The sequence below is a fragment of the Syngnathoides biaculeatus genome, chromosome 20 (assembly GCF_019802595.1).
Source record: "Syngnathoides biaculeatus isolate LvHL_M chromosome 20, ASM1980259v1, whole genome shotgun sequence".
NCBI classification, from domain to species: domain Eukaryota; kingdom Metazoa; phylum Chordata; class Actinopteri; order Syngnathiformes; family Syngnathidae; genus Syngnathoides; species Syngnathoides biaculeatus.
The window spans coordinates 9,556,994-9,580,288 of record NC_084659.1 but is presented as its reverse complement, the minus strand read 5'-3'; the positions used below and the strand labels follow the sequence as shown (position 1 = coordinate 9,580,288).

Sequence of the window (23,295 nt, the reverse complement as noted above, 5' to 3'; positions counted from 1 at the left end):
ATAGTATTTGACCATAGACCATGGTAATGATTTTGACACAACTTAAAAAATATTGAAATTCTGACAAATTGCCCAGCACCAGTTTGAGCTGCCCAACTACATAAACAGCCGCTTAAAGTCTCTGGTGGGTGGAATATATCCCACCTGGTGGTTGCGGGGCTTTTCCGTGGCTCTAACGTGGCAAACGCTGATGCGGAGCCCCGGTCCACATGCGAGATGTCACGCCAGACTCCCCTCCATTAGCCCCTTGCTGTTCTACCTTATGTGTTTGGCATGCCCACACTCACAGCCAGGAACAATAAACTCAAAAGGAGCCACGACAGCCCAAAGCCCCGGTCCAGACGCTGGCTGTCAAGTCGGACACTACCCCCTCCCCTCCCCATCCTCTTCTGCCTTCTCTCATGCACACATACACACACACATGATGAGCTCAAAAGCAGCCACGGCAATGGACTATCCGAAAGGAAAATCTATTTCCTGGGTATCGGCATACCTCGCGAGCTAACCATACGCTGCAATTCCACCGTTTTAGGCCCCCCCAAATTAGGAAGACTGCAATGGTGAAAGCTATGCTTCTAAAGTTGAGTACTACACAGTTCTCTGTCTTTGTATGTTTGCAACAATTCTCTTCAAATATATATAATGTATTTACAAAAAATATATATAATTCACTTTACAAGGTTTAAAGGTTGAGAAGTTTAAGGTTTACCTGGAGATGGAGCCTGGGAGTCTGCAGGGGCTTCAGTTCGGACTGCAGGAGCGGGTGTTGCACCTGGCACCTGTTGTTGTTGAGGCTGCTGGTAGAACAGCTGGACGGGCAGCGGTATTGACCTTCGCCTTATCCCCACCAGGAGGATGTGAACTGGGCCGTTGGCTTTGGTTTCCTCCTGCCGCCGCATCGTATGATTGGGAAAAACAGTCCTGCAAAGATGAAGGCCAGTTGAGAATGTACAGCTCCAATGCTAAGTCCTTGGATGTGGTTCATTTTGAATAAGGATTTGCTTCCCATTGAAACATTTCATTTGCGATTGAATAATTCATTCATTCCACCTTCGGGGACAACCACTCACCTAGGCACAATACAAACAGAGTAAATAAAAGACTGACCGTAGACATTTGAGGAAGCCGGTGGAGTTCAAGATGTTACTTCGTCCCATTTTGCTGCACGTGGACAGGTACTCTGAGTACATGTCCGAACGTGACACTGATCCCTCAGCGTTTGTCTCGAAGTGTGCGTTAAGCCTGTTGGAGAAACAAACCGGAGTGTTGTTTCCAATTTGCACTGCATAGAGAGACAATCCTTAAAATCTCACTCATGTACATGGGAACTGTGATGTAACAATTACGTTTTAACAAGCGCAATAATTGTAAAGATGACTTACCATTGCAATGTAAATTTTTCTCCATCGAGTTCAACTATGCCAGGAGGATGCTGTGTGGACTGTACCGGAGCCCGTGATGCTGAAGTGCAGAAAAAGGAAAACGTTAAAAATGGTAAAAGATTACGTATAAGCAATCTACTGATGAAATAGTGCACTATAAATAAAAATACAGTCTGATGATTGAGTTAAACCTTCCAAAATATTCCTCCCTAGACTGTCCACTAGATGTCAGATAAAATAAAGACTACATTAGTTTGTGTTCCAACCAAGATTAGAAAGTCACTGTCACATTTTAATCTATATTTACGCACATGTATGGTGACAAATATTGATTACATCTTCAGAAAACTTGAACAATATTGCCAACCGTAACTTATTACTCGGTAAATGTAAAATGGTATATTCCCTGGTAAACTGGATGGGATTCAGTATGTATTACACATCTCATCAAGCTTCAACATCGAAGCGGATTTATAATTATTGTGCACCAAAATTCCTCTTGCATGCTGGCATCCAGACTTTATTGAGCAACCGTAAAATAAATGGGCTGGATGTTATTTTTATTTGATGTTTAGCGTCAGCGTGTGCAAAGTGAGTAGGACACTGACTGGTAGTTGGCGCTCCTTGCACGGCCGCAGGTATCTGCTCGACCAGCTGCGGTCGAACTTCTGTAGCCTGTTCGGCATTGGCTTGATGCTCTATCAACCGCACCGCCGTTAGGGCATCTGGTCCAAACGTATGAAGGTCGACGGATACTAACCTCACGAGGAGGTCTGACCAGAGAGAAAGAGCGGGAGAAAAAAAAAATGTAGTACAAATGTAGGAATAAATTTAGCAGATCAGCAAAAATACTACCAGCGTAGGAGAAGCTTTCCCATTTGGAAATTAAATCAGATCATCATTACCACGCTTAAAAATGAACACCTTACAAATGATATTTTTACTAACAACCCAAGATAAACTTAGCTCATCCGTGACAAATAAAAAAATCTTATCTCTCGCTCAACATTAATAACATATTCCTGTTAACAGGGCTTTGGGTGGTGTTTGAGCGATTTCAAAAAGACCATGAACAATATGAAGAGTTGAGTTTTTTCGCAAATAGCATGGGATTGCTTCCACACACACACACACACACACACCCAAAAGAAAGGCAAATTGGTGAATTTATGAAGAGTGGAACATGACCAAACATTAAATACTCGAGACTTGACCTCTTTCTTCAGTTGTTTGACAGTTCCTACCTATGCTACGGTCCACAGAGGCAATCTTGCTGCAGGGAACCTCTCCTAGCTGAGCCAACAGGTAGAGCACCTCCAACGAGGCCATGAGGAGCATGAGGTCAGGCAGGGTGAGGAGCATCATTACCTCCCTGTACGAGTCCTGGTCCACATACTCACAGATGAGCACGCCGTTGTCCTCCGCTTTGCTCAGGTTGCCAAGTATCTCCATGGCTACGCGACGAAAGAGACATTCCATAGAGGATTCTTAGATCTCTGTGGTTACAACAGATTTATGTGAACAAGAGACGCCGCACCTCTCATTTTCAGGAACCTGTCTCTAGACATTAAGCATTTGGTGATGGTGTGAAAGATCAGATGGGTCATCCGAAAGTCAACCGGATCAAGCTGGAGCTGGAAAGCAAAAATAAATGACCTCAGTAAGAGGCGGTACAACTGAATAAATTTCTGCAGAATGAAAAAAATCTGGCTTGCAAGTCGTGTTCAACGGCAGTGAACAAAAACAAGAACTTGTGGCTAACTGCCCTCGTTCAAAACGACAAATGCTTTTGATGAAATGGCCATTTCATTAGCATTCATTGACACTGTGTGTCTTAGAACAAATAAGTGGCACACTTTAATGTGTAATATGTATGCATAAATCCCTTTTAGTTATTGGTGACAAAGTTCTGATTGCATCGAGGGCTCTTTGCATACATTTTCTTGAAATAGCACTTTGATGAGATATTTCGCCGCATAGCAGTAAATTAACATACATAAATCATTCAGTAAGGCTCCAGAAAGTGCAGAAATAAGTTTTGGAAGCGTTAGTGAATGCTCCTTTTCAGGATGTGACGGTTTTCAGGTCGACTGCATGTTAGAAAGTTATAACTCACATCAGCCGATTACATTCACTATTTGTTCTCCACAACATTCAGATTTAGCAGATCATTATTTATTCAGGAATTACTTGGGTTTGGGGGCATAAGACTAATTCTTACCAGACCATTGGGGCTTTCACCTAATTAAGACCACACTTTTGCCAATGCTGCATAAAGTAACACACGCTGTTTTTTTCCATTACTGTGCAAGTACAGTGGCACCTGTACTTACGAATGTCTCTAGTAACAAAAAAGTCAGGTAACGAAACGCCTCCCTGGAAAAATATGGTCTGTAGTTATGAAGGAAAATTCAGGTTACGAAAAGCATAAATAGAACGGATTCGGCTATTTCATGCAAAAAGCGCTTCTAGTTACGAAAAATCCACGTTACGCAACGACTTCCGTAACAAACGTATTTCATAAATAGAGGTACCACTGCATTATTTCACATCTCCCTCCATGACATGCCACTTGATTAGAAGCATGTGAACAGATTGCAAAATAACTTCCCTTTAATGCTCGGCAGTGGCCGAACCAAATAGTCAAACAAACTCACCTCAGCGGCCACGTTGCCCAGCGTGTCGAGCCCGAGTTGTCGGAGTGAGATGAGGTTACAGTGAGCACAGAGTAAAAGGAACCGCAGGCACGTTCGATTGCCTGCCAGCAGCTTAACGTTGGCCTCCTCGAAGGAGAGATTTCGCAGGATGACGGCGACCTGCAGCACCCGCTGGGCCTCCATGTCGCTAATGCCCAGATTCCGCGGCGGGTGGAAGAGGCTCTGCCAGCGTTCTGCTACTGATGTACCATCTGAAGAAAGAAAGAGGAAACATGAATGCCAAGAAAGAGCATTGTTGTGTAATAAACATTCAAAGGCATGCATCCCCAATGGACGATAGATCGTGACAGCAGCATGTACAAATGCCAAAAAGTGGTAAGATATTTTCTCCCAGTTTTGAAATGGAAATGAGGACTGTGTGGGAACGGAGCTCATGATGCCGGCACCAAAGTTACGGTGAGTAGATCACCACTCCAACAATGACTGGTTTGTTTTGTTTCTGTCAATTTTGTCTCTGGGTTTATTGTCATTGACTTGAACAAATTATGCAAAAGTCATTCAAGGTATTGTAAAAAAAATAAAGAATACTTTCACAACATAATACAAAAAAATATGTAGGATTGCTTGTGTTCATTTGTACAGCAACAGTTCTGGCAATCACAAGCTTTGGCTCTGACAAAAGTGGAAATAATAGCCGTAATTCTAAAGGCGCGCGCACACACACACACACACATATATATATATATATATATATTATATATATATATATATATATTTTTTTTTTTTTTTCCCACAAAATAAGCAATCTTCAACAATAACGTTTCCACCACAAACCAGAAGGTTCAACATGTAAAATGGTGTAACAGGAATGTTAGATTTTTCATTTTGGTGTGGGGAGTTGTAAGTAGATTAAATTAGATGTTTTCGTGTAATCCTCTGATTTAAAAACAATACAATCACACACTTGGCAGAGGGGGGGGGGGGGGGTTAGGGTTAGCTAACCCTAACCCATACTGAACAGCATGGCGGAAACGGGGGTCCATACCTGAACATGTCAGGGTGTATTCCAACATTAACATAACCATTGAGGTGTAGTGCAGCTTATTATTGCCATGTTTGGCCCCTTGCACCAAGTGTGCTTCACCTTGTGCTGTGCTGCTCTTGTCCCAGATCAGCTCCCTGACTTCTGCATCCTGCACCACCTCCTTCCAAAACTGAGAGCGAGCGGGGGGGGGGGGAAGACAGCTGTTAGCCGAGCATCGTAATGCATTATTCAATGATTTTTAACACATGAATCATCCTTTGAGCAACTATTCCTTACTACATAATGTGGACTTGTGTTGTGCCGTAATCATTTAGCATCAATGTAAGTCAATAAGATCAACAAAAACGTTACCCTGATAAAATCTCGGGCTGTTTTCGCCTTCCAGTCAGTACCGAACACCCCGGAGAAGCTGCCTAGTGCTAGAAATGGAGCATGAGGTGAATGAAGAGTTATTATTGGTCTCTATATGTCCCAAAGATGGAAGTGGAGGAGAGATACTGGAGGAAAACGTACAGTCGTCGAAGACACCAGTGTGGGCCAGTAGCAACGTGACCAATTTGGGGTCCTTGTCCAGCTGCATGGCATGCTTGCTCTCGTTGGATAGCAGAGTGCAAACGTTGACAGCGAAGTCCACTTCGTTGGGCAGGCCCGATAGGAGAGACAGCACCAGTTTGTTGTAGTCACACGGTGGAATAAAATCGGTAGACAGCCCATAGCTTTGGCGGAGATAGTCTGGGTAGGGAAGGGGGGGATGATGCAGTGAATATTGCCACAAGTGTATAGAAAGTGTTAATAAACTGCTCAATTCTAAGACTTTAACAGATAAGAGCAACTTATGCCAAAGACCTTGAAACACACTTTTTAACCATATGTATATTTAGTGAAAAACACAAGTAGGTTGGTTTTGTTCGTGACCCCCCCAAAAATAAATAAATAAATAAAAAAATCTACTGTGTCCCCTCATGGTGTGATTGCTGCCTCGAAGCAGCTTGTCAAGCGCGGATTTATTTTCCCCATACAGGTTTAATGCTCTCCTTCAACAACAAAAAAATAGTTTGAACCTTGGTCATCAGTCATTGAGTTTGTATGCCAAGACACAAGCAAACAAAGTACAGCTGAGCCCCACACACACACACACACACACACACACACACACACACACACACACACACACACACACACACACCACACACACACACACAACACACACACACACACACACTTTCTTTAAGCTGCAGATGACACCCAAAGGAATTGATCTAGTCAGCAGGTGGCTTTGTGTGCATTTACATCTAAACGGAGGACAACATTTTATTTGCATTAGAGCAACCTCTGCTTTATAGAAAATCTTTTTTGATTCACATTAAAGAAAACGTTTCAGGGACAGTAAGGAAGGACCAAAACATGTCGATTGAAAGGAGGTGAAAAGGAGGACGGCTTTAACTTTTAATGAAAATCATCTGAGCTCCTATTACAGCTTCAACTGCGCCATTCAATTCCTGCTCTCCAGCCCTGAACACCTGCATGGGATTGGAACAAAAGAGGGACTGTATAGCAAAGTGACATGTAAAGGACTGACAAAGTTGCTGCAGGGCTGTGACTAAAATAGAGGTCCTTTTATATGATTTTTGTTTTACATTTATAGCTTAACACCATGCCTGTGCACATCATAAACTCCCGACATGAATATTAAGAAACACTCAACACTTATCATTTGGATGCACATTCTGATCATCAAGCAAAAACAAGCCCATTACACCCCTGACACTTCCTTTCAAGCGTCCATTAACACCTGTGAGAAAATATCCATCTTTTTAGGAGAAAAATGGTCAACCGTTTTCAAAAGCGAACCCTGAAACAGCTCTGCAGAGTTGCACAGTGGATTTGCTGCATTTATCGACCAATATTTGCATTACACTTGGAATGTTATGCGAGCGTATCGCTAATACGATCAGCTTTAATGACAAACTGTTTGAGGAATGACATTATGAGTTGTGAAGACAAAATGCGAGAACAGAATAAATAAGCACTTAATCCAGTATATCTTAATACAAAAAACAAGAGCCAAAAAACAGCAGACAATTAGTGCCTGAAAATGAACTAAAAACATGGAAGGCACTAATCTGAACTGAGGCAGACAGAAAACCAACAAGCACTTCCCCACTTCCTCTCATCAATAATGTCTGTCAGTTGCCTCAGAGCTGCTCAGTAGGAGCCAACGTACTGGAGTGTGCGTCTGTCTTATGTGTCTGCGTGAGACATTGCGGTGTGAGCCACATCCAATGGAGCAAAACGTTTAGTTAGAAATGTGTTCTCTCAGATGTGCTTTTATCCCGAGGATGCATGTTTTTACCCCCCTTCGAAAAAAATGATTTATCAGTGTTATTTGTAGAAGCAACTTCCAACAAACACTCGATGCGTGCCTCACAGGCGCAGTTCTCACGCAGCAGCGAAAGCACTGAGGAGAAATGTGAGGTAAACACCGCGCTGCAATAAAGGTGATAAGCAAATTCAATATGCTGCCTCTTGAGCTGCATGGTGGGCAAAAAAAAAGATCGAGGAGACACATGCGACATAAAACTGACAATAAAGGTCATCCTTCACAGAAAAAAAAAATATATGGTAGCAAGCTTAGCAACAAAAAGCAATCACCATGCAGATGTGATATGAATGTTGGGGGTCAAATAAGCGGATGCCACTTAAGGCTGCAGGGTCGTGTTGTGAAAATGTTACCCTCATGTATTCCCCGATGCAGTGAAGGGACACTGTAATCACGTCTGGCTAAGGATTAACACTTTCTTAGAAGTTTGTTCAGACACAAATGGGAATTTTAATCCATCTACCAGATGCATAAAAAAATTTCAAGCTTGGCGACGGACACTAAGCTCAACTCGAGCTTGCTAGGCGGAACACGTAAAACCCTCTTAAGAGCCTTTCAGGCCTACCTGATACAACGTGTTGCTGGTAGTTGTACGAAGTGGGAATTGCGCCGACTGGAAGGAAGGTCTTGGTGTTCCCCGGCTGCGCTTCGTCGTCATCCTCGCCGAAATGGTGGACTCGCTCATACTTCTCCAAATATCTATGCAGAAAAAAAAAAGATGAGCTGAAAAAAAACAAAATGAGCACTATCATGCTAGATCAAAAAAAAAGCCAACCTCATGAGCTTTCTGGACTATAAAAAAAGGGGTTGTTGTTTCATAAAAAATAAGTAATATTTGTTTGAAAAAGAAGCTGTTTATCAGATTTTACTAAAGTATCTTTTCACGTATGAATCACAACTACCCAAAAGGCAAACCAAAGACAGACGCCTCACTATATCAGAAGGAACAAGAACAGCAAGACAGACAAAGTTCAGCAGTGATTGAACTTTGAGTGATCTACAGTACTTTCAAGGTCTTTTTAAATTAAAGGAACAGAGGAAATTTGAGCATCCCCCCCACATTATTCATCATCACTCTGCATGACAGTCATAGTTACGGCACGTTACCATTTCAGTTTCAATCTGTCATCAGTTGTGACCTCACATTAGAAATCCATGAAAGTTTACTTTCCCATTTGAAATGGTCCGCCCCAGAAGAAAAACTAAATTGCAGCAAACAGCATTAAAAAAAAAAAAAAAAAAGATAAAAATGTTAATCGAATGAAACGAAACTTTGCAGCACAAAAGTGTTTAACTCTGCAATTTAGCACAATAGTAATTAGCATTACTTTAGACAAATCTGTGAACAATTTTGCTTGCATATAATGAATCAACATACATTTGAACATTTTAAAAGAGAGCACACGAGCAACGAGCATGAGGTAGAGCACCATTTGGTTTAATTGCCACCATAACTTCCGATCTCAACATCCTTTGCTAACTTTATGTAACAAATGCATCCTCCGCACTTTTTGCAAGGAACTTGGCAAACGTCAGCAATTAAGTCATTCCTTTTCCGTGATACGGCAATGTGTCTTCAATCATGCAAACGCGCTCAAGAAAACGCACACAAAAATACCTCCGCGGTGAGAGTGCTGTGAACCCTGCCTGTGTGGCTGTGAGTCACCGTCCGGGGCAGCCAGTGGCTGTTACTGAATGAGGCCCCTGCATGTTCACCGATGGTCGAGGTAATCCCCCATCCGCTGGCTGCCGGGTGACACGCTTGACTATAAATACACTACATTTGCCGCTCGTGGGGAGGAATGAGAGAGCGAACGAGGCGAGCGGGAGAGATAGGGCCCTGCTCCTGAATGCAGCGTCATCAACCGCCGTCTGGCCAAAAGCAGATAATGACTAGATGGGTGGGAGCCGGTTTGAAGCGCGAGGGGGGCTCCACACCACTTCTGCTTTAAAAACGCATCCATGATGAGAGTTCCCTTTGATTCCCGGGCTGCTATCTTTCAGGTGTTTTAGGGAAAGTTGTTTCTAATTTGTTGCAAAAGAACAAGATGATGTTCAACTCTGACGACAACGTAAGCCAGGGGTGTCAAACTCATTTTTGTCGCGGGCCACATTGTGGTTAACGATTTCCCTCAGTGGGCCGTAAAGGTGAAACCATAGAAATCCTGAATTGTCTCATCATATTTACACATTGAATTTATGAACTAGTTTTGGAATCAGAAATCAAGCATAATGGCTTTTCCAAAGATTCTTCATGTTTGATAACAATAAAATGCTGACTATACTATATCATTTATGATATATGACGATTTGAAATGTTGGGACATATTTTCACATGAATCACGGCTTTTGACACAGATGATTTGCCTTCGCGGGCGACATAAAATCACTTGGCAGGCCGGATCTGGCCCCCTGGCCTTGAGTTTGACACTTGTGACGTAAGCGGACAGAAATTTGTTCATTTCCCTCAAGTGCTTCAAAAAATAAAGATGCTTTCGTATCATTTGATAGTGAGCATAATTACATAAAAAAATGTGAAGGGGATAGGCAAGGATCAGTTGAGAATTTTTTTTTTTTTAGCAAAGGACATTCAATTTTCCCACTCATCTCTTTGAATAATGCATAAATATCAGGGAAGCCCTTTAATAAAATTACGGTAAAAATGGATTCGAGATCTGCAATGCAAGGTGGAATGTTATAAAATGGTGAAATCGTATCTGTATCTAGATTCTCACCCAAAAATTTAAGAGCGAATATTGGTATAGTCGGAATCTTGCATTTTCCATTATTCTCATGACCAATTAAAAGAATTCCTTTTCATGCTTGGGGGAACCACCACTATTTGCACAATGAGTTACAATTTTGCTTGAGTTGCCTTGACGAAGGTGCCGGTCCACTGATTTTAATGCTTTTAGGGTGAAGGGTCAAAACAGGAAACGTGAGATTCGCACTCTGCTCCAGATCAAAGCCGGTAATAGAAAGCCTAGCCGAGAGTCTGAAGATCACATCGCCTAGATTCACTTAGAGAGGCGAACGCCTCACTTGCGAAACGATTTTTGTGGATCGTCTCAAGTGGCGAGAGGGCGGGGGGCACCAAACATCATGAGAAAACTGCAGCAAATAACATGGGTCGTTTTCTTGATGGGTGGATGAACATGAACAATCAATGGGAGACCAGGTTAGTCCGACTTTCATTAGTACAGTTCACTGCTACTGATGAGAAAAAAACTGCTTGTTTTCCCAGACAAAAAAAGGGTGGGTCGTGATGAGAAATTAAAAAACTAAATAAAACAAAGTGAACAAAACAAAGTCTAGGCTGGAGCATCCTATTGCCCCTAGTGTGCTTGAGTCCACTGCCCTCTGCTGGATGTGGACGTGGACACGAAAACAGTCTGGAAAGTCTGATTGGGCTTTGTCGATTCTCCCAGGATGAGTTCCACGTGCCAAATGGAGTGAGCCTTTGAAATGTCGATGATTGACAGCACATAGTAAACGCTAAAGACACCACTGGCACAGCCTTAATCTCGTTGACAAAAGATGACTCTGAGGACTAAATTACTGATTTGGTCCGCTAAATGCAGCTCCTGTGGCTTTTGCTTATAATGTTTGACAGGCGCATAACACAAAGAAAGGTCAGCGCAAGAGATGGTGCAGTAATAACACCACTCAAATCTTTTACAGCTGCAAACATCTGCATCTGAGAGCGACTGAGCAGCTTTCCACAGCGGCGAGTTCCTCTGCAGCAATGACAACATCATGATTGTCATTTTTTTTTCTTCCTTTGGAGCCCAAAGATGGTGCTTGTTGTCAGGCACAAAAGCAAGTGCTGACAATTGTGTTTTCTAAAAATGATCCTTTTCCTTCCATCGAGTCAGACTTTAACAAGGCTGATTCACAACAGAGTGGAGCTGACCTTCTCCTTGACGGCGCAACTGGCATTTTATTGCCATTGTCTCTTAAAAGCCCGCGAACAAAAGTCTTCGCCGATGATTTCTGCATTTAGCTGTAGCAACAAAAAGCGGTAACTCAAGCCCCGCTGTCTATTTCAAGGCACATCTGTCAATCATCCGGCCAGCAAGGAGACATGAGGAAGAGATGAGGCTGTCAATGGTGGCTGACACCGCCTGCAGGCAGGTCAAAACTCAAACACAATATCTCGAAAGCTTTCAGGTTGTGCAGGGGAGATCGATCCCACGCTAGACATGAGGACAGGGTCTCATCTTTATCCAGAGCCCGGTTGTCAGAGCCTTGTCTACAGTGTGCGCCAATGGACTGAAAACACAGCTGACGCAAACCAGTTCAAAGGCCACGCAACACAACACTGATGCGTAAAATTCCAAGTTGAAGCGTTTCAAAAGACTTGTTCCTGTGAATATCTTACATGAGGGGATTTAATTCCTTATTGTATAGTGAAGTGTGATATTCAGCAGATTTACTCGCCTCAACACTGCCGAAAATGTGCCTTCTCAGGGAAATGGCTGTCTTTACGTTTCTAATTGGCTGAGTTTTCGGGGGGGGGGGGGTCATAAGATCACTTGTTGCTCTGGTATGCACCCGACACCCTGATAACACATTATTGTGTAGAAAGTCATTTTTAAAAAAAAAAACTATTTTAAGGAGTAATGAAAAAAAAAAAAAATTAAAATAAATAAATAAACAGGGGTCAACAATACAGAGCAATGGTGAGTGTGGTAAGGAAGTGAAGAAACGGGTCCAAGCGTGAATCTGGTGTTCTATGTGACAAGAGTATCCGCTAGGATGAAGGGCAAAGTTTATAAAACAGTGGAGCAGACGCCGATGGGTTGGACATGTTCAGAGGCATGAGAGAGAGTAGAAGGTCGAAGGTAGAAGGATGCTGAGGATGGCGCTGCCAGGCAAAAGAGCGAGAGGAAGACCAAAGAAAAGGTTGATGGATGTTGTGAGGGAGGACATGAGGACAGTGGGTGTTAAGAGAGAAAGATGCACAAGATAGAGTTAGATGGAAAAAGATGACGCGCTGTGGCAACACCTAACAGGATAAGCCGAAAGACAAAGATTTTAAGGATTAATACGTTGATAGAAGAGAATGTATATATATTTCTATTTTCAACTAACCCACTCCCTCCCCCAAAAGAATTTTTTTTTTTTTTTTTTTTTAAGGCCAAGCCAGATCAGTACTGAAACTGGAAAAAATATTTCAGATGTTTGATCTAAGCCTAAAATTGAAATGTGAAAAATCCGAGTTTAATTTTTTGATGGCAAATTGAAAACGGGCAGAATATACAGACTCGAAAGATTGTCTCCATAACTGTGTGTGGTAGTACCAAGCGTGAGAGAATAACCATACAAAAAGTGTTAAATTTAACGTTTACAAATAGGAAAAGGTCAAGAAACATGTCTGGAGGAGTGAAAGCTAGGAAATTCCTCGTTTGAACAAAGTAGCCTGTTTTTAAAGAGGACCGCTATATCGGCTTAAGAGTCAAAAAATATGGCGCTCTGCTTGCTTACACTTAAGTATGATGGCTTGCCAAGCAGTACTAAGCCATTACTGCCTCTTCCATTTAGAAGTGTCATAATTTGCTCAGTGTTCCCGTCTCTCTGGGAGATGTCAAGGTGGGAACAGCGAGGGAACTTTTGTGAAAAGAACATGAGTAAAAGGTACTTCAAAACTCAGTGAGAAGCAAACTAACTCAGGAATGAGTATACGACAATTAAAATAAAGGAATAAAAAGTGGGTGGGTGGCGTCGGGAAGCGTATCTGGCTTAAAAACAGTGCCAAACAAAATTGAGTTAAACAGCTCTGCCAACCCGTTGTGGGCCAGTCTCGCATTAAGGTCCCTTCACATGTGAGCAAGGAGATCTATGTATTGTATATGCTTATGACAAAAAAATGCTATTTTTGGACTAACATGAGAGCTATGATTTTATCCTCAATTCCCACGGAAAGTTTCCAATTTGCAATACTAAAATTCCCGAGCTTGACCTCCCATAGAAAATTTCCTTAAACATTTGCCTAAGTTTTTCACCTTTTTTAATCCAGTATTGCTGAGGTCTCGTCATTTTTTAGAGGAATCTTTTTTTGTAACCATTCAGCAGACCGAATACACATGCAAGTTCCTGTAACACTATCAACAACAACTCACAACCCAGACCCAGTTCGCTCGGGTCTTCCTGAAAGAGCACAAAAATACAAAGAGCTGAGCAAATTCGTGAATTCATGAATAGTGACCGGCGAATGGGTGGGGCAGGATTTACTCTGCCCATCCTTGTTCCACTCCATTTTGTGTTACTAACTTCTAGTAACAAAACAACCAATTACAGTACAGCCTCGGTTCTTGAACGTCCCCGCACTCGAACAAATCGGTTTTCAAATGAAAATTGAGATTTTTTTTTGCTTGTGTTTTCAAAACAAAAATTGGTACGCGAACGCCCCAACAAAATCCGGAAATAACATAGCGCGTGCGCGGCTAGACCAGCTGACCCACGACGCGCTTTGCTGTCAATTCCCACACCGCCGAAAAAGCCCGGAAATACAACGCGCGCGGCCTGACCAGCTGACCCACCCACGATGCGCTTCGACAGAAGAGCCTCCGCTAGGATGAAGGGCAAAATCTATAAAACAGTGGTGAGGCAGGCCATGATGTATGGATTAGAGACGTTGGCACTGAAGAGACAACAGGAACCAGAACTTGAGGTACCAGAAATGAAGATGTTGAGGTTCTCGCTCGGAGTGAGCAGGTTGGATAGAATTAGAAATGAGCTCATTAGAGGGACAGCCAAAGTTGGATGTTTTGCCGGCAAGGTTCGAGAGAGCAGAATTCGATGCTTTGGACATGTACAGAGGCCAGAGAGTGAGTGTATTGGTAGAAGGGTGCTGAGGATGGAGCTGCCAGGCAAAAGGAAAAGCGAGAGGGAGACTAAAGAAAAGGTTGATGGATGTGATGAGGGAGGACATGAAGACTGTGGGTGTTAGTGAGGAAGATGCACGAGATAGGCTTAGATGGAAAAAGATGACACGCTGCGGCGACCGCTAATCGGGACAAGCCGAAAGGAAAAGAACAAATCCCTGAAAAAAACCCAGAAATAACATAACGTGCGCTGCGGTTGATTTGGTTTTCGAACAAATCACTTCTCGAACTGCCTTGGAGAACGGATTGTGGTCGAGAACCGAGGCTGCACTGCACATACGCATAAGAATGCATGCTTCCAACTAAACAGTAAATCTGCAATCATCAAATCTGTCCACACTGACTGAGCTACAAAAATGATCAATGTTGCAGAAGTATCACAAGTATTGATGATCACTTGTTTTTGACACAGATTATAGAGCTAAAAACATAACGTGTAAAATTCTATTATTTACAGCATGTCTTTATTGGATGGGTTGTAGTTTCAAATGTCGCGTTCGTTAAAAGCTTCATTTGACAAGTGAGGCCATACAGCACAATACTCCATATCTACGAGTTATTATCTTAACAAGCGGTGGAAAAAAAGAAGTTTATGAGCATGGGCCCACCAGGATGAGCAATGCACATGTTTGAGCTACCGCGAGAGCGAGTGAGTGGTTCTTAGATGTCAGTGCCTTCTGGGGCCTGCTTCCCTCCCGCTGGGGAAGCGGTGGCGAGGGCAAACTGAGGTTAAGCCAGCATCACCTGACTTAGCCTCAAGTTTACAATTAGGAGAGACCGTGGCAAAGTGAATGAGCTCATTTCGCCGACATGTTTTATTCATTTTCAAATGAAGGTGTGTTTGCATGTCAGGATGATTGCAGGGAGGGTTCCGTTTGGCACAAAAATCACATCCCAAAATCATGTGAAATGAATTATGGAAGGCAAAAACTGAGGACGTGTGAAACATTTTGGATGAAATCTGCCCAATTCAATGGCACCAAATGAAAACTAGCAAACCCATGGAAAAACCACATTAGTTTACAGAGGGGTGAGCTGCTCTGCAGCTGCTGCTGCAGTCACAGGATGGAGGACACAATGAAACAGATTGGTCCAAATAAACCAACCATAGAGGAGAGTTAAGAGTTTGCAATGTTATACTGTCATACTTTAAATGCTGAATCGTTTAAAAAATAAATAATAATAATAATAAAGGGTAGTGGTCATTGCACTGCAGCTCTGATGGAGTTTGTTAGTAGCTCGTTTCGGAAGCGCTTTGTTCGGGAGGTGTTCTTTTTCTTCATCTTTAATTTTGCTCATGAATATGAAACGATCCCATCTGATATCATGCCAACGTTTAGATCTGCGGCGCGAGACCTGCCGCTTTACAACAAACGCCTTAGCTTTGCTGGCTCCTATCTCGTAGTAGCCACTCAACGACTTGAAAACGGGCTGTAGAAATGTCTCTGGCACGCGTCGCACTTATTACCACTGACATTCTGAAATCAAATGGACAGTGAACTTGTGCGGTGCTTATTGCTCTGCGGAGAAAAGGGGGGCGCGGACCTGAGCTGCAGCACATTGTGCTCCCGACCATTCAGTGAAAACTTGGGCAATGAAGACGCTGTGACAGAGATGCCACGGATTTGATCCCGGCGATAGCGCTTATTTATTTTCCTGAATCATTTTAAACAAACGAGAAATAAAAGCATCAAGAGGTGATAAGGCTCAGATTGGGCATACTAATCAATTAACTGATCATTATGAATTATAAGACTGTTGCTACTTGAGATGAAAAAAAAAAACATCACTTCAGCTATGGGATGTTGAGCTCAGCAAACAGCACAACTCCTGCGTTCATCATTAATCTGCTCGATACAACACAAACTGGACTAAAGAGTATCCATTTTGGAAATGGTTTGCCATCACTGGGGTTCCATGTAAGCTACAACATATCCCAGTTGACACTAGACGGGAAACAAACCCTGGACTGGTCGCCAGCAATTTCCATGGCACACGTAGACAACCATTCAATCCTTTGAACGAGTTTAGTCTTCAATGAACCTGACGTGCGTTGGCGGGATGTGGAAGCAAGCCAGACAACCCCGGGAGAACCCAAACAAGCACGAAGAAAACAAGCAAACTCCACACAAGAGTAGTTAAAGAGGAACTGAGCTGAGCTTTTAAACCAGGATGTCGACTCTAAGGGAAATTTATACATATGTATCGCATCAGAAAATGTATTACAATCGTCATCTCTAAAGCTAAATTAACTTCAAACTTCTAAAGTAAAACTCTTAAAATATTCCGATGCAGTTACAAAATGTCAAAGCAGTCAGAAGTTACATCTGGTCATTCAACTGACTCATCAAGGTTAACACCTGATGTTGGCAAATATCAACAAAGCGTGCATGTCTTCCAGCGAGATATTTCCCGTACTGTCGACTACAACCTCCGACCTGGATGAAGGCCAACCGGCTGCCTTCACCCAGCAGCAAATAAAGAAAAACGGTAAAATTTCCCACCCTAAATCCAAAAAGCAATCATACACAGTCAGCAAAAATGTGTGTGGCGAGCCCGGCCGCGTTCACTCAAGAGGTGCTCGCTGCCTGTGACGTCCACTACGCCGAACTTCCTTTGATAAAGTCAACAAATTAGTTCCGATGGTTGTTGTGACATGAGAATGATATATTCTGCATGCAGCCTCCCTCAGCTGTCAGCCTGCGTTTGCTGCTCCCTATTTCACCGCCACAGAGTATGTCGGAAGAGACACTTTGGAAAGTGTTTTTCCGTGGTCAGCGAAGGTCAGTAATTCTTTTCCATCAATCTTAAAAATTTAAAAAAAAAGCCACTCTGCGCTGATATTTTCTACACATGCAAATCTGGATTTCTGCATATTAACTGAGCCTACAAGTTAGACAGCTTCTAATCACCTCTGTGTGCGCTGCTCAGACCAGCAAAACGCACCACACGCTGTCTTGTCTACTGCCATTCAGCCAAGTTATATGCTCTGCTCTCTCATTCGACAAAAAACAGCTGTTTCATACAAGTTTGTCTCACGACTGAAAGCTGGTGGGGATCTATATGTGGTCTTAAAAGGAACAGAGCAACAGCTAGAGGAAGGAATATAACCGCTACACTTCAACACCTTACAGCTGTCAACTAGGTAGAAATGCAAATCCTGTTGCCTCTGAAGCAACTGCAGAGCTGCCCAAGTGTCTACGAGGGTCTCCCCAATTCCAATTCTGTACTTTCCAGCAGACAGGCACCTGTGACACTAACTAACAATGTATAAGAGAGAACAATTCTTAAATGGGAAATCCAGTGCTTTGCATGAACAGTATATCCAATAGGTCATGTCATATGTACTCTGTTTTGACAATGTGATGTTAAATCCTCTCTCATTTAATAGCATTCTGACACAACTTTATGACAATTCCGAATTTTCAGGGGTGCTGCTATTTTCCCGAGTCACATGACCTACGTGCGCGGATGTCACGTGTACCGTGCCGTAACAAAGGCTCAATTACATGGGACACCATTTATACCCAGCGCTGATTTCACGGATTTATCCTCGTCTGATGAAGAAATAGCAGTATCGGTTGATCGGGAAGATGGAGGAATACTTCCGTACACAGCCGTGAGTGGTTCCGCCGCTCGGTTGATCGGGAAGACGGAGGAGCCGCTCACGGGTTTGTATGGAAGTATTCCTCCGTCTTCCCGATCAACCGAGTAGCCGAGCCGCTCACGGCTGTCCCGCTCACGACTGTGTATGGAGTATTCCTCAGTCTTCCCGATCAACCGAGCCGCTCATGGCTGTGCTGCTCACGGCTGTGTATGGAAGTATTCCTCCGTCTTCCAAATCAACCGATACTGCTACTTCTTCATCAGATAAATCCGAGAAATCTGCGCTGGGAATAATGGTTTCCCGTGTAATCGAGCCCTTGTTGCGGCACGGTACACGAATGTAGGTCATGTGACTCGCGAAAATGGCAGCGCCCCTGAAAATTTGTAATTCTCGATAAAAATCTTTTCAAAACACTATTAAATGAGAGTGGATTTAACATCACATTGTCAAAATAGAGTACATATTACGTGACCTATTGTATACATTCTTAATGCAAACCACTGGATTTCCCCTTTAACTAACAATGTTTAAGAGAGAACAATTCTCAAGATGCTGGGAAGAGGGAAACTCCCATCACTGGCAGCTGACAGCGATGCATATTGGAGGATGCCACTGAGCTCTGCAGCATGAAAACAAACCGGACGATGGTGAAAAAAAAATGAAAGGCTTGTTACAAATGTGTTTCAAAGTGTACATGATGTCATGGCACAATAAAGCCACTGGTAGCAAGAAAAGTGGGGGGGAGGAGGGAAAAATAGCGCCTGTTGATTGCATTCTAACACTTGTAAACACTTCCCACATGCTGCCCGAGAGGCACAGAGCTGCACAACTGCTACTCACCGAAGGTAGTACTGTTTTAAAGCGAATGCAGCGTTGGAGCAACTCCTTGGAAAATTAAACTCTTCCCCGAGTTCATTCCATTGGTTTTTGTCAGAGACCTGCAAACGAAAAGTAGGGTTTTTTTTTTTTTAGAGAAATGATCACAAAACATCAAATGCAAAGCTGCGAGAGGAAATAAAAAAGCGGCAACGTTCTAACTATCTACAGGTCCCCCCAAAAAGAGTCTTGAAAATCAATAACTTTGCCCCCCCCTCACACCCCCAAAAAAGTATTCAACATACACCTGAATAATTACGTGAATAAACAGCCCGCGCGGAAGATTGCAGCAAATGTGTTTATGTACCGCATAAACATTTGACAAGTGTGTCCCGTGTGTACAACTGTTGGAAGACTTAACGTTTCAGTTGAGGCTAGTTAGCAACACGGCTAACACGCTAAAAATGACTTTTCCCACGCTAACCCAACACGCAAACGACGCCAAACTCCCGACAAACTGCGCCCGCGGAGGGGAGAAACGTGTTGGTCGGTGCTCGGGCGTTTATTCGGGGTTCGGTGTGGTGCCGTTGACGGGTTTCACTCTGCGGGCCTGTGAGGCCTGCATTTCGTGAGCAGCCATGAAGCTGAGGAAAATGGCGAGGAAAGAGGGGGGAAAAACGAAGGCTTTTTCCCCGCTAGCCGAGCGCCCGGCGGCGGCCCGGCGGCACGGTTCGTCTTCTGCGGGGGGGGGTTTCCGAGTGGCGATAATCGATGTTAAACGTGCCCGCTAATTTTGAGTGGCTCCCGAGTGCGCTCTGGCTCGCGGGCGCACGGCACTCAATGGAAAGCGCACAACAAACACAAGGCAGGCAGCACATTGCAATACAGATAGACGGCAAACTAGCACAAGGCCAACACCGAGCAACTAACGGCTGTCTGCGGGTGGGGGGATCCCGCTCGTCCCGGGCTGCCCGCACGGGAGTCGCGGAGCGGTCCACACGCCGCACGGAGCGGGGTTGAAAAAAGCCCACTTTTGGTTTCCCACTCACCTTAGCAAATCCGCCTAAAGAGACGACTCTGAAATAGAGAGCGTTCAGATCCAGCTCTTTCCCACCCACGATAGGAATCTTCTTGAACGGCGATCTAAGGAGATAACGTCACAAAATGAGCACAAATGTCCGTCGATAACAGTTCGGCGCAAGTCAGAGTGCCGTTCGGTGCGAACCGAAAGTTGCATTTGGTGCGAATAAAGGCGCCCGGGATCTCACCCTCTGCTTTGGTGAAATTGCCGCAGCTCGTCCAGGAAAGCCTGTCCCTTCCTCCGCTGAGCTGGAAGATTTTTGCCCGTCGAATTTGCCATGGTTTTTGCATGCAAAAACGGTTAAAGCCCACTTCAGTCGCTTCCTAAGACGCCAAGGATCCCATACTCCGCCGGCGCTCAGTCATTCGCGAGGCTGAGTGTTTAAAAAGTTAAAGAAATAGCTGGTAGCAAAGGAGAGCGGCAGCTCGCTAATAAAGACTGATGCACACAGCGAGCGAGCCCGATTCTAAGTTCCAAACGAACAGTCCCAAATACGAGCGACCTACCGGCGGATTAGGCACGCCATGGCGGGACGTGTTCGATTAATGCTTTTTTTGGTCGCGGTTGGACTCGTTTTGGAGTGGTTTGACAGTGTGGTACGGACGCGGCTCCGAGGCTATCGCACACACTGTAGAGCGGCAGAGGGATCCTGTTCTCAGACAAAAAGATGAGAAGGCCGCGGAGGCCGGGCTGCCGTGCGCGCAGCGCCCTCTCTGGCCTGTCGCCGCACTGCAAGCCCCCCCCCCGTCCGTTCAGGGCACAGCGGCGGTTGGAACAATAGACTGTTTTCTTTTTTAGGGACCGTCTGACAAATTATCTTTAAAAAAAAAAAGTCAGGAGCTACTTGTAAATGTCCCACGAGGTGCAGGAAATAACAGTAATTAACCAAATTTCTTATTAACGCAATGTTCCAACTCAGACATTCTACTTTGAAAAAAAAAACAACAACAACTCGAAAACTAAGGATAAACTATGGCTAAAAAAACCCAAAACAAACATCATCGTACTTGTAACTACCCCGTGGGAATAAGGATAAAACACAGTAACACGGGGTTTTATTATTTAAGGAGGTATAAAAATGGTATTTCATTCACTTAGATATCCATTGAATTAAGACTGCAAACTACAGATTCCAAGTCAGACATTCGAGTTTCAAAAAATCCCCTCGAAAACTAAGGATAAACTATGGGAAAAAAAAAAAAAAAAAAAAAAACTATCGTCGTACTTGTAAGTACCCCGTAGGAATAAGGATAAAACACACTAACACGGGGTTTTATTATTTGAGGAGGTATAAAAAAAATAGTATTTCATTCACTTAGATCTAATCATTTGAATTAAATTACAGAAAAACTACGGGAAACAATGTGTATCTTATTTGTAAATATCTCATCGGGCGTAGTTAAATTCTTAGTGAAAGATATTTTTTTTAATGGTGACTGTTTTCAACATAGTATACATAAACTGAATATAAATAGTGTATTAATATAGGCCGGCTGCTTGGTTTAAAAAATCATGCCAACGCGAGTTGACCATAATTGTTCATTTAAGTCATGTATTATTATTCTTATTACTTTTTCACTTGTATCTTCAAGCTTTGTTTCCGAAGTGTAGATTTGTAATGTCAGTGCTTTGGCGTTTTTGTCAAAAGACACTTGCGGCTCGTCCCTTCGTGGCCAACCGAAAAACGTTCACCCGATGCGGAGGGGAGGTTGCTCGAAAATGAAGCCCTCCCCCGCATCCCCTTTCGAGCGTAACCGCCGAACGTATCTTCTTGACGGGGGTTACATTCAACCATTACGCGTACCCCCTTTATTCAACAGAAGAGAGAGGAAAAAAAAAAAAACTGTCACACAAAATGGCGGAGACGTACGTTAACAGACCCCATTTTGAGGAATTGACTAACACACGTCAGGAAAGTTCTGTTTGGGTTGCGCGTAACTCGGCGTCCGCTTGACCCCCCCCCCCCCCACACATTTTTTTTTTTATTTCGCAAACCGCACCAGAGCTCCCCTCGACCGCCGTCCGTTCGGACGCCCCACGCCGGTCGATCGAATTCGGAGCCCACGGGTTCGCCGTGTGCTAGCTAGCATGCTATCTTAGCGTGCTAACATTCACAAGGAGACTACGAGCCGCTGTGAGGATTTGTGGACTAATCGCATTAGCTACTACGCTGTTATCCACTGGGTTTGTTTTACTGCTGGCTAAATAGTAAATAACGTTTCGATGCGCCGTTAAAACAATTCCCCCGCAACACCCCGACGCTCTCCCAACCACCATCTTCCACCGCAGCCTCAAACTCCCCTAATATTTCGCTAGTTACATTCTGATATTTGATTCAATAACTAAACACCTAATGTTCAAATGTACACGCTAATTTAATTGTCAATCTAAGCGCTAACAACGAACGGGCAATGTTTGCTAATGTTTTAAGCTAACGTGCTATTTAGCCGATATTTTCTTTCCACATTCTTGGAATAATGGCGTAATTAGAACCCCCCCCCCTGTAAAGCAGACTTGTCATGATTATAATAATAATGCGACGGATAGTCAGTGATTAAATAAATCGACTTGACAGCGTTTTAATATTACTGTCATGTACGTACGGAGCGAGGCAGGCTACTTGCACAGATGGTAAACACTTGTAAATGCGAACCTGAGGTCCTACCTTAGATTGGCAAGATAAGTAAGTATACCGAGTTTTCGTCATTTAGTCTTTGTTGACATGATGTAGTAAGCAAACCAGTTAACCCCAGTTTTTAACTGACATATTTGCACAGTACAGCCAATTATAAGTATGATTTGGCAACAAGTGAGTACACTGGTTTCAATGTTTTGTCTTGTCCCTAAACGTTGCTGGCACGGACACTGAATAAAGTCATATTTGCAATTTAGTACATCATTTGGTCAGTTTGTGTCATTTTGCCGGACTGTTGCAAAAGCAGGTTCCATATAATGCGTACCATAAAGCATGCGTGACAGGAAAAGGAGAAGTTCAAGCCCTAAAAGTGCTCATCATATAAAAAGTCATAAATGCAAGGCAGCTATCGTGAGTGTGTAGTGTGATTTTTCCAACCCCCCAGCGCCATACGGAGCAAAGTATGACCCAAGCTTTCTCCAAGCACTTAGACAAAAGATCCCAGTTGGGTGCTAAATGCGTGGAACATCCTGACGCCCCCCCCAGAGAGTCATCGACTCAAGTTTTGTGCCACAATTTGGAGAAGACGGAAAAGTCATGGGCTGCATTATGCCTCCACCTTGTGGCTGTCTGCATAAATGCATGTATCATGGAACTGTTTATAGTTTTTCATTAAAACTAAACCAAAATGACTATTGTACTGTTTGAACATAACATGTAACATTTTTTTATACCAGTACAAAAAATAAAAATATAAATACAGACTAATCATAAATATTGTTTTAAATTCGTGGAAATGCTATAC

The 23,295-nt window shown here is 43.4% G+C and overlaps 1 protein-coding gene across 4 annotated transcripts in view; it reads right to left on the bottom strand.

Annotated features, from left to right (window-relative positions):
• The window catches only part of arid2 (AT-rich interactive domain 2), a 32,143-nt gene extending 9,361 nt beyond the window's left edge, over positions 1 to 22,782 (bottom strand). The window contains exons 1-15 of one of the 4 annotated variants that reach the window (XM_061806729.1): positions 21,427 to 22,782; positions 20,043 to 20,228; positions 19,824 to 19,917; positions 18,799 to 18,896; positions 8,030 to 8,163; positions 5,598 to 5,816; positions 5,436 to 5,503; positions 5,184 to 5,253; positions 4,040 to 4,290; positions 2,920 to 3,016; positions 2,627 to 2,836; positions 1,991 to 2,155; positions 1,383 to 1,461; positions 1,108 to 1,242; positions 710 to 921 (exon numbers count right to left, since the gene is read on the bottom strand). In XM_061806729.1, the coding sequence (XP_061662713.1) occupies positions 710 to 921; positions 1,108 to 1,242; positions 1,383 to 1,461; positions 1,991 to 2,155; positions 2,627 to 2,836; positions 2,920 to 3,016; positions 4,040 to 4,290; positions 5,184 to 5,253; positions 5,436 to 5,503; positions 5,598 to 5,816; positions 8,030 to 8,163; positions 18,799 to 18,896; positions 19,824 to 19,917; positions 20,043 to 20,134 (1,924 nt within the window). In that variant the 5' untranslated portion in view covers positions 20,135 to 20,228; positions 21,427 to 22,782. Of the gene's footprint in view, positions 1 to 709; positions 922 to 1,107; positions 1,243 to 1,382; positions 1,462 to 1,990; positions 2,156 to 2,626; positions 2,837 to 2,919; positions 3,017 to 4,039; positions 4,291 to 5,183; positions 5,254 to 5,435; positions 5,504 to 5,597; positions 5,817 to 8,029; positions 8,164 to 18,798; positions 18,897 to 19,823; positions 19,918 to 20,042; positions 21,041 to 21,426 lie in introns of those variants that run through there. The other 3 variants (XM_061806731.1, XM_061806730.1, XM_061806727.1) reach the window with 3 other exon arrangements.
• Between the last annotated feature and the right edge of the window lie 513 nt (positions 22,783 to 23,295).